This window comes from Argentina silus (assembly GCF_951799395.1).
Source record: "Argentina silus genome assembly, chromosome: 3".
In the NCBI taxonomy this organism is placed as follows: Eukaryota; Metazoa; Chordata; class Actinopteri; order Argentiniformes; family Argentinidae; genus Argentina; species Argentina silus.
Window position 1 is genome coordinate 832645 of NC_139657.1, and position 12500 is coordinate 845144.

Here is a 12500-nt window from a genome sequence, read left to right on the forward strand (position 1 = left end):
AAGTATATCATATAGAAACTTTCAGATTTTATATTATATATATATATATATATATATATATATATATACATATACATATATATACATATTTTATATATATATTATATATTATATATGTATGTATGTATATATATATATATATATATATATTTATACGTATCCAGTATACAGCAAGAGTGTCACCGCTTGAAAACGAATCACAACTCGTAAGGCTTAACGAAGCTTCGTAAGCCCCTTATAAAGGCGTGCGTAGACGCCTCACCGATCGATTACAAACAAACCCCGCGCTCTACGAACGACAGAGAAGAGGCTTGTACGACATTCGCCAAAGCGCTGGATGTCGATGAGGACGTATGGCGTGATCACGTGGTCACCCGCTCCCCAGTGATGAATTACGCTGTCTATTACACACACAGCGTGTGAATGGTCTACGAGGCCTTATGAATGGTCTACGAGGCCTTATGAATGGTCTACGAGGCCTTATGAATGGTCTACGAGGCCTTATGAATGGTCTACAAGGCCTTATGAATGGTCTACAAGGCCTTATGAATGGTCTACGAGGCCTTATGAATGGTCTTACGAGGCCTTATGAATGTCTACAAGGCCTTATGAATGGTCTACAAGGCCTTATGAATGGTCTACGAGGCCTTATGAATGGTCTACGAGGCCTTATGAGGCGCTTATGAGGCGAAGGCTTGGCCGGGCCGTTACGAGCTGTCATTCGTTTGGAGCGGAGCGGCAAAAAGAGTCTTTAGAGTTGTCAGCGATCCTCCTCCAGTCGCCTGGGGACAGGAGCGGCCCTGCGGAGGGAGGAGGGAGGACAAAAAGAACAGCAGCAGAGAGACGGATAGCAGGAGAGGAGGAGAGGAGGGGGAGAGGGAGAGGGAGAGGGGGAGGGGAGGGGAGGGGTGAGGGGAGGGGTAAGAGGGGAGAGGATGGGAGGAGGTTTGAACAGCGGAGGAGGTTTGAACAGGGGAGGAGATTTGAACAGGGGATGAGGAGATTTGAACAGGGGATGAGGAGATTTGAACAGGGGATGAGGAGATTTGAACAGGGGATGACTGAAGACACAGTGGTCTGTCTGGACGTGAGGTGAGACTCATGATGGATGTGTGATGCAGGAAATGCATGTGGGGCTGACTAAACACTGGCGTAGGGAACAGACTAAACACTGAGATAGGGAACAGAACCATGACTGGACACAGACCGTGGACATGGATGGGTCAGGGTCAGGGTCAGGGTCAGGGTCAGGGTCAGGGTCAGGGTCAGGGTCGAGCAGACCTGAGCGTAGAAGATGGCCGCTGCATCTCCCTGATACTGCAGGGTCCTACAGAGACATTCCTCAGAGAAGATGCAGGGTGAGGTCATCATCTCACAACTCCGTCCTCTCTGATCTGTCTGGTAACTCACAGCGGTTATGGGAAGGATAAAATGTAGCCTAGCTAAAACATACGCTGTCCAAAACGTTACCATGGTTACAATGGGACAGACGAACGTTTCAGCCTCAAACCGGTCATGGACTATTCAACGAAACAACAACTCTATATATGCGATTTTCAAGTTTCTTTCCGGCAAATGTCTTAATTACATGACTGTATGACACACAGGAGTTGAGTGGGCAGTATTTATTATTATTTAGTATTCATTACGTTTGGACGAAATGTGGACGATGTATCGGTCAGCTAGCCAGCTGGTTAAGCCAGTCACATTTCTGACAAAGCTAAACGGCGCTCATCCAACTTCTGCCTTTACAGAACAGAACCTCTAAAGGAACAGAACCTCTAAAGGAACAGAACCTCTGAAGGAACAGAACCTCTGAAGGAACAGAACCTCTAAAGGAACAGAACCTCTGAAGGAACAGAACCTCTGAAGGAACAGAACCTCTAAAGGAACAGAACCTCTAAAGGAACAGAACCTCTGAAGGAACAGAACCTCTAAAGGAACAGAACCTCTGAAGGAACAGAACCTCTGAAGGAACAGAACCTCTAAAGGAACAGAACCTCTGAAGGAACAGAACCTCTAAAGGAACAGAACCTCTGAAGGAACAGAACCTCTAAAGGAGGCCAGTTACTAGAAAAGCCAACGGTTTTCATTGAGTTTTAACAGCTGGTAAAGTCGGTGGTGATGCCACTCAAAGCAACGGGCGGCAGATTGATTTTCTGATGTGACGACCCTTCAGCACGAGGAAAATCAGAGATCAGAGATTTCTGAGGAAAAACCATTCAAAAGCAAGAATCGTTCCACTATTTATAAGACAGTTCAGACAAAGCGGCGTTGCACTCGAATGACGATACCTAATCGAAGACAATGAGATGAGATGAGGGGATGGATGGAGGAGGGAGGGAGGGAGGGAGGGAGGGAGGGGGGGACGGAGGGAGGGAGGGAGGGAGGGAGGGAGGGGAGGGGTCGGAAGAAGGAGGTGAACTCAGCTCTAGTTCTTTTTTTCTTTTTTGAGTACTCTCTTTAAACGTTTAAACAATAGTAGTAGTAGTAATATTTCATAGTAGTATTTCATTTCGGAGGATAAAAAAGGCTGTCCAGAGCTATGTTCAGACAGGAGCAGGGGTACGCAGGAGGGGGTGTGTCCGAGAGAGCTAACCAGCTAGCTAACCAACCAACCAACCAACCAACTAACCCACCTCTCCTCCCCCACTCCCTCTCTCTCTCTCTCTCTCTCCTCTCTCTCTCTCTCTCTCTCTCTCTCTCTCTCTCTCTCTCTCTCTCTCTCTCTCTCCACAGTCTCCCGGTCCTCCGGGGTAAGAGGCAGGTATAGTCTCCCCGTCCGAGGGCCCCTACATGGGGAAGACCAGGAAGCCGGAGAACGTGGAGTACTTCCACCCGCCCATCAGGTTCCCTCGCTCCAGCTTGAGGTAGGCGCGGTCGCCCTTCTCCATGGCGATGAGGACACCGTTGCTGGCCGCCTCCCGGGTCACGTCCTGGTCGCCGGCGAAGGCCGAGATCACCGGCCAGCCATTGTGCATGAGGCTCACCTGGAGGGGGGCGGGGTGGGGGGGAGAGGTTAGAGATGGATCCTACACACACATGTACGCATATACACACACACACACACACACAGACACGACCGAGATCACCGGCCAGCCATTGTGCATGAGGCTCATCTGGGGGGGGAGGAGGAGGGGGGGGGGGTTAGACATGGATTCTAAACACACAGGCAGGCAGACACACACACTCAGGCACACACACACACACACACACACACACACATTCTGTCCTTACACAGACACCCACATGTACACACGCACGTACACTGGTACTGGTGGTACTGGTGGTACTGGTGGTACTGGTGGTACTGGTGGTACTGGTGGTGGTGGAAGGCCCAGCAGACAGACAGACAGACAGACAGACAGACAGACAGACAGACAGACAGACAGACAGATAGATAGACTACATGAAACAGAAGAGGTTATGGAAGCACTCAAAGCTCTGAACGCTTAACAGATGGATTCTGCACTGATGTTAGTGGTACTTGAGATAGGGGAGAGGGGGGGGGGAGAGGGAAGGGGAGGTAGAGAGAGAGAGAGACAGACAAAATAGAGAGAGAGGGGCGGGATAGAGAAAGAGAGAGAGAGAGAGAGAGAGAGAGAGAGAGAGAGAGAGAGAGAGAGAGAGAGATGTCATTTAGGTGAGTCAGTCTCGGACAGTGTTCAGTGTGCATGAAATAACTCCAGCCCAGCAGAGAGAGCAGTGGTGGTGTGTGTGTGTGTGTGTGTGTGTGTGTGTGTGTGTGTGTGTGTGTGTGTGTATGTGTGTGTGTGTGTGTGTGTGTGTGTGTGTGTGTGTGTGTGTGTGTGTTGTGTGTGTATATATATAGGCCTTCTGGGGCATCAAGGAGACCATTTGGAACTGAACCATACAAGTTCCAGACAGGCTATACTCTTTAAATGGCGCCCCAGACAACTCCACCCCCCCCCCTCACCTCCCCTCACCCCCCCTCCCCTCAAAGACCAGTGTTCAATCACTCTCTGCGGCTGCAATTACACCACGGGGATGGGGAGACGTGGTAATGGGCTCTGCAGAGTGTCACTGCTCCATTGATCTGCATTCATTAATGCATAAGCACCCAATTAAGTCCCGAGACAGAGAGAGGGAGGAAGGGAGGGAGGGAGGGAGGGAGGGAGGGAGAGCAAGAGAGAGGGAGAGAGAAAGAAGGAAGGAGGGAGAGATGGAGAAAGAGAAAGAGAGAAGTGGTTTTAGATCTGAAGTTGGTGAGTGGATCTCCGCCCACAGTTTAAGGCAGCACTTAGCCTCTAATGAAAATAACGACATCCTCTCATGACACACGACCACTTCCTGCCCAGGCGGGGGGGGGGGGGGGGGGGGGGCTGTCAATGCAAATGATGTGGACTCATGTACAATACTGCACAAAATTGCTCTGTCATTATATCTTCCCACACCCCCCCTCCCCCCACACCCACCCACACACACACACACACACACACACACACACACACACACACACACACACACACACACACACACAGATAAAAGGTCAAACTCTGCATCTGGGCGAGAGGAGAGGCGATGGTGAGACCTTTGGCCTAAGAGACGCTCTGTTAGATTGTCATGTTTTACAGGAACCCGTTTTGAAGAGTTTGCAGCGTTGACAGGTTCTCTGGCCTGAGACGGTCTCTCTACGATGATGAGGAATGGGATCAAACACGCGGGTTTCCTTCCATTCCATGCATTACAATGAGCCTGTCCTCTGATATCTACCTCCACCTAACCCTAACCCTAACCCTAACCCTGCCCTAACCCTAACCCTGCCCTAACCCTAACCCTAACCCTGCCCTAACCCTAACCCTGCCCTAACCCTAACCCTAACCCTGCCCTAACCATAACCCTGCCCTAACCCTAACCCTAACCCTGCCCTAACCCTAACCCTAACCCTGCCCTAACCCTAACCCTAACCCTGCCCTAACCCTAACCCTGCCCTAACCCTAACCCTAACCCTAACCCTAACCCTGTCCTTCGATATCTACCTCCAGCTTTCCCCTGCATAGGGGACAGACATTTACATTTACATTTATGGCATTTAGCAGACGCCTTTATCCAAAGCGACTTACAACAAATACATTTGTTTAAGTAAGTGAATCTTCTATCCATCTGTCATCATAAGATAAAGTAATCAATGCTCAGACCAGGGGCCATAGGCAGTCACAATGCTGGGTTGAGTCACAGACCTGGGTTGAGAGTGCAAGATGGCGAGGGTGTGCACTTTTGGGAGTATTCCTGTTGTTCCATTTCATCTGAACATTTGGAGAAAAAAGGATCTGGCCAAGGGCATGTATAGCTGCCACTAGGACAGGCTAACTTGTCTGAACTGTGGATGTAACTGCTGACAGGATGTATTCTGAAGTGTACAGAAACATTGGATGGCGCTTCATCATACAGTAAGTAACAATAACCCCAACATACTGCCATAGCAACTAGGGAGTTTTTCCGGTGCCAAAAAGCGGAAAGTTCTTGACTGACCAAGTCAATCTTTAAATTTAAATCCAATTGAACATTCATTTCATTTCCTGATGCTAACATTTTAGGCAAAAAGACCTCAAAACAAACAACTGAAGATGGCTGCAGTACAAGCCTGGCAGACCATCGCCAGAGAAGATACCAAGCATCTGCTGGGGTCAAAGGGTCAAAGGGACATCAGGCAGTTATTGCATGCAAAGGATGGGCAACCAAATCTTAGACATGAGTGCTTAATTTGGAGATATTTGGTGCCCTGAAACAGGGCCACTATGTCTAAAAAGTGTTATCATTTCTAAATGGTGAAACCAGTATGTACACAAATACCCTCAAATAAAAGCTGAGAATCTGTTATTTATCCTCATGGTAATCGTTTGATTTCAAAACCAAACGTTTGGAATGTAGAGCCGAAATCAGAGAAAAGCTTCACTGTCTCATTACTTACGCAGGGCACTGTATCTGTTTGAACATTCCTTGCCTATGATTCATAATATGTATCTGTATGTGTTCCACCATATATCCAAGGTTTCCTTATTCAGTATTTTACTTCCTTATTTAGAATTTTACTTCTTGTTTACTATTGTACTTCTTGTTTACTATTGTACTTCTTGTTTACTATTTTACTTCTTGTTTACTATTGTACTTCTTGTTTACTATTGTACTTCTTGTTTACTATTTTACTTCTTGTTTACTATTGTACTTCTTGTTTACTATTTTACTTCTTGTTTACTATTGTACTTCTTGTTTACTATTGTACTTCTTGTTTACTATTGTACTTCTTGTTTACTATTTTACTTCTTGTTTACTATTTTACTTCTTGTTTACTATTGTACTTCTTGTTTACTATTGTACTTCCTTATTGTGTTTTGTTATTATTCTCTTTATTCCACTGCGTTGGTCGTAATAAGCGTTTCCCTGTGCCGTTTACAGGTGTATCTTCTGCCACACAGATAAACCCACTTTGATTTGATTTGTTCTAAGTGGCTCATATTAAGCCCAGTAATTGTGTAATTACTGAGCTGATTTGCTGGGTGTGTTGTCAAGTGTGTGTGTTCTCTCGTGTAAACGCCTAGCGATCCAGGTGTTAGCCTAGCAAACAAACGCCAGGCTCTGAGAGAGGAGGACGAGCTCTCTGGTGTTTGTCCTTGAGAGGCTCGTTGGAACACTGTGTGCTGCATCACCACGGCTGAAACACACGGCTGAAACACACGACTCTGAACACACACGACTCTGAACACACGGCTCTGAACACGCACGGCTCTGAACACGCACGGCTCTGAACACGCACGACTCTGAAAAACACACACGACTCTGAACACACGGCTCTGAACACACACGGCTCTGAACACGCACGGCTCTGAACACGCACGGCTCTGAACACGCATGGCTCTGAACACACGACTCTGAACACGCACGACTCTGAACACACACGGCTCTGAACACACGGCTCTGAACACACGACTCTGAACACACACAGCTCATGCCATGCTAGCTCAAACCAAATGGAATGAACAGAAGATAAGGAATGGATTTATGTCGGACGAATTGCGTTCTCATTTCCCTGGTCTCCTCCAGATCCTCCCAGATAGGAGGCGGTGGTGAGGAGGAGCTATTTATGGACGTGTGTCTCAGGGTGGCAATGTCTGGCGATGTCCTCCTCCTCCTCCTCCTCCTCCTCTCCTCCTCCTCCTCTTTGCTGTTATGATTGCAGCATCGGTACAAGACGTTTATTCTGTCCAGGAAGACAGGAGGAGGTTTGAAGAACGTGAAATGTTGTTGTGGTTGTGGTTGTGGTTGTGGTTGTGGTTGTGGTTGTGGTTGTGGTTGTGGTTGTGGTTGTTGTTGTCTTCAGACGAGGCTCCTTCACCCGGGAATAATGATGATACCAGACGTATCACTACGACTACCACCTGCCCGCTGTTAATACACTTGCATGTATACTCTCTGCATTAACACACACACACACACACACACACACGCACACGTGCACGTGCACGCGTACACACACGGACACACACACGCACACGTGCACACGCACACACACACATGTGCACACGCACGCACGCGCACACACATTCATACACACATGCACACACACACGTACACATACATACACACACACACACACATACTGTACACGCACGTACAAATGTACACATTCACACACACACAAACACAATATTAATAATATATGCCATTTAGCTGACACTTTTATCCAAAGAGACTTACATTGCAGTGAGTTCACATGTTTCAGTATAAATGGTCCCAGCGGGAACCGAACCCAGAACCTAAGCGTTGTTAGCGCCATGCTCTACCAACTGAGCCACAGAGGACCACATACACACACACACACACGCACATGTACACATACACACACACACAAGCACAGACATGTACTGTACACGCAAGTACACGTACACATGCACACACACATTCGCACATGTACACATACGCACTCACAGACACACATACGTACACACACACAGACACACACACATACGTACACACACAGACACACACACGTACGTACACACACAGACACACACACATACGTACACACACGTACATACACACACACAGACACACACACGTACATACACACACACAGACACACACACACACATACATACACACACACAGACACACACACATACGTACATACACACAGACACACACACACATACGTACACACACAGACACACACACATACGTACACACACAGACACACACACGTACGTACACACACAGACACACATACGTACACACACAGACACACATACGTACACACACATACATACACACACACAGACACACACACATACGTACACACACAGACACACACACGTACGTACACACACAGACACACACACATACGTACACACACATACATACACACACACAGACACACACACATACGTACACACACAGACACACACACGTATGTACACACACAGACACACATACGTACACACACATACATACACACACACAGACACACACATGTACGTACACACAGAAAAGGAGTCATCTGTCTCTTCCACTCGTCCATTCCATCCCTCTTTCCATTTCCATCCTAGTATCAACCAATCCATACACATATGTGCACTGTCTCCTCTCTCTCTCTCTCTCTCTCTCTCTCTCTCTCTCTCTCTCTCTCTCTCTCTCTCTCTCTCTCTCTCTCTCTCTCCCTCCCTCCCTCCCTCCCTCCCTCCCTCCGGCAGCCAGTTGAGAGGCAATGTAACAGTGGGAGTTGGAACAGAGCAGAAGTACCTGGATGATGAAGCTGCATTAGCCTCTCATCACCGTCAGAGCGCCTGCGTCTCCTCACATGGCCTGCGTCTCCTCAGGTCAATCACCTGGCCTGCGTCTCCTCACCATGGTACAATCACCTGGCCTGCGTCTCCTCACCTGGCCTGCGTCTCCTCACCATGGTACAATCACCTGGCCTGCGTCTCCTCAGGTCAATCACCTGGCCTGCGTCTCCTCACCTGGCCTGCGTCTCCTCACCTGGCCTGCGTCTCCTCACCTGGCCTGCGTCTCCTCACCTGGCCTGTGTCTCCTCACCATGTTACACCTGGACAGAGACTAATCTCATGGTCGTCTTAAAGGCCACATGCACTAAAATACATGTTTTCCTGCATTGTACATGTTATTTCTGTATTGTTGTATATAATATATACTGTTATTTCTGTATTGGGGTATATAATATATACTGTTATTTCTGTGTTTCGTTTAGTGTTTGTTTTCATACTTTGCCATTAACAACATTGGGCGTTTTTAGCGGTCGGCTTGTTGTTACCGAGAGGCTTCCGTTCGGTGTTCAGATAATTAGTTCCTTTGTTTGTGATCGAGTTGAGGTCAGTGACACGCGGGTGGATACGGTTTGACTGGCCTTTCCGTGTTCATTTCGTTTGGCTCGCACGGTTTGTTGGGAGCTAATTAATTCAGCCTTCAATATGAGATGATGAGCAAATGTAATACCGAAGTCCCGGGAGATTTCACAGGGTAATTATACAGCGTTTTAATTAGTGAAAGACACACTCTAATTAAGACGGGGTGGTTTTAAAAGACACATTGTCCGTGTTAAATGTTATTTAAAGAGTGTTACATCTGATCAAGAGTATTCACTCATTTAACGCATCAAAGGATTATTTCGTTTGTTGAGCAGCTTGGGAGAGACGGGTGGGCGGGATGTACGGTGAGTGTGTGTGTGTGTGTGTGTGTGTGTGTGTGTGTGTGTGTGTGTGTGTGTGTGTGTGTGTGTGTGTGTGTGTGTGTGTGTGTGTGTGTGTGTGTGTAGGCCTACAGCTACCAGTGTATTATAAACGATCGGCTCAGTCATTGTGTCTATCCTGTTTGGGTATTTTCACCTGTTCGCCGATGCGGTGATGCGGCGACGCGCAGCGGCGGAGCGGCAGAATCTCTGCGGTTTTAACCGAGGTCCTGGAGTCGTTCCCGCGGCAGCGCAGTCTGGCATCGCTCTCTTATCGATTAATTATGATTCAGCGGGTGACTTTCATCTACAAACTCCCCCCCTCTTCTCTGGGGAATGACATCTCACAAATCTACAAATTATTTCTAGTGGAATCGCTCTGCCAGCGGGTGTTAACCATCTCTTCCCTCCCCCGCTCCCTCCCTTCAGGCGCTCAGCGACCACACGCACACACACACACACACACACACACACACACACACACACACACACACACACACGCACGCACGCGAGCACACACACACACAAGCGCGCATACACACGCACACGCACGCACACACACGCATACACACGCACGTGAGCACACACACACACACACACACACACGCACGCACACACACGCATACACACGCACGTGAGCACACACACACACACACACACACACACACACACACACACACACATGAATTAGTCTAATAAACTTCGCGTTGACACAGCGCACTGACCTGGATGGTTTGGCGATTATACACTTTGACCACGTGGAAATTAAAACTGTAAATCCCTTTGCGCGGGGCGATGAAATTGCTCCTCTCCTCGTCGAAATTCTTCCCAACGTTTACGAGTATCTGGGGGAGAGACAGAGAGATAGAGGGATATAGAGAGAGAGACAGAGGGATAGAGAGAGAGAGAGACAGAGGGAGAGAGAGAGAGATAGAGAGACAGAGGGACAGAGAGACAGAGAGACAGAGAGACAGAGAGACAGAGAGTGATTGGGGAGAAGAGGCACTGACATCAAAGCCACATCTTCATTGTCACATCGTCAATGCTTTATAACGTCTGTGCACTAATATGAAAACCACACCATGCAACATTAATTACTAGGGGCAACAGCAAAGCCAGTCAATTCAATGTTCAAATGACACATTCTGCCAATCTCTGCTTTTTTCATTTTCTTTTTTTCCTCGAGTTCATAGCCGCGAACTTGGAAATGGATTGAATCCATGATTTCATCTACAGTCTATGTCACTCTCAAACTCCTCATTTAATGAGACCAAAACCCTGCCAAGCAGAACTATTTCATTTAATTGGAAAGCCATTCAGGGGAGATTAACCTTTCGCGATTCGGGAATAGTGTGAGGTAGGACGTCGCCCTGGCGACCTGGTATTAAATTATTTGGAGAGATGTCAAGACTATTCAATTTAATTCCCTCAAAAAGAAACTTAAATATTCAAAAGCCGACAACTTCCAACTGTCTTTAGCTATAAATCTCATCTCGAGGGGAGTCGACACAGCAAGTGTACGTTTCTCATTCCCCGGTAACGAAACGGCTCTCTCCCTTCCGCGAGAGACCCCCTCTACATACGGTAAAGCACGCTGAACACCGTCCCCGTCTCTAACGGACAAGACCGTTAAATACACCGTTAAATACACCGTGGAATACACCGTTAAATACACCGTTAAAACCACCTCAACGGACGTTACCTTGTCAAAGTAGATGACCATCGTCCGATTACTCATCTCCGAAGGCTCGTGGTTGGTGTTCCTCACGGCGGAGAACGCCACCTTGGCGCTCCCGGAGCGCACGGAGATCCCGAGCGCCGTCCCGGTGGGGTCGGAAGTCGGGTTGGAGTCGCAAACGACCAGACATTTCCCCTCGAGGACGATCGGTTCCGTGTCGTTTTGAGCGTTCACTAGAGTCGCGAGGCACACGGCGCCCAGGAGGAACGGCAACATCACGGCAACTTCACTCTGCACCGCGCCGGTGTTTCCCGCACGAAGAAAAGGAAAGGTGGAGCGTTTCTCTTTTCGCGGAGGGAGAATGTTGTATTGTAGACTACTACTTTCTCTGAGAGAATTCAGTCTATTCAAAATTTCTCCTGTCTTTCCTAAATAAAATCTCTCTCCTTGCGTATTTCTCTTTTTTTTTACTCGTTTTTTGGGGGGAGGGGGGGGGTCAAAATTGTGTGCCGTTATCCCGTTTTTCTTTGTTTAAATCGTGAAGAGTCCCATTTCCCTGTCGTTTCCCGTGTTTAACTTATTTGTTCCCCCCTTTTCTTCTTGTTCTTCTTCTTCTTCCTCTTCTTCTTCTTCCTCTTCTTCTTCCCCGCCTTCTTGGCTCACTCACTCCGTAATCGAATAACCGGTCGCGAGCCCCTTGTCGAGTCGAGGCGCAGTTGAAGACATAGCGCGAGGGTCCGGTCTGCTCGCGCGCTCAATTATTGATATGTGAGATATTAGAGGCAGAACGCAAAAAGCTCGGGACGCGCAACGCTCCCGCCCAGCTCGCTCGCGGCAGAGCCCCTCCCTCCGGGGCCCAATCACAGATTAGCGCAGCTCCAGATCGTCCAATCGCCGCGCTCGACCGCGCCTCCCTCCGTGTGATACTGGCGGAGTAGTTTTTCGCCGCGCCGGAGGTATCTGACAGGTGGATATCGGCTCGAGCAGACACCGGAGGGGATGACACCCGATGTTTCTAAGAAGAGGGTAGTCAATACACACACACACACACACACACACACACACACACACACACACACACACACACACACACACACACACACACAGACACACACACACACA

General features: G+C 48.2%; 1 protein-coding gene across 1 annotated transcript; it reads right to left on the reverse strand.

The window, feature by feature from the left end:
- Positions 1–2792: 2792 nt before the first annotated feature.
- Positions 2793–11721, reverse strand: cbln1 (cerebellin 1 precursor; the record flags this gene model as incomplete). The annotated part of the gene is made up of 3 exons (XM_083667094.1): positions 11403–11721; positions 10426–10545; positions 2793–2990 (listed from the first exon to the last, which is right to left on the reverse strand). Exons 1-3 carry the CDS (start codon positions 11652–11654, stop codon positions 2793–2795), a joined length of 570 nt encoding a protein of 189 aa, XP_083523220.1. The 5' UTR covers positions 11655–11721.
- Between the last annotated feature and the right edge of the window lie 779 nt (positions 11722–12500).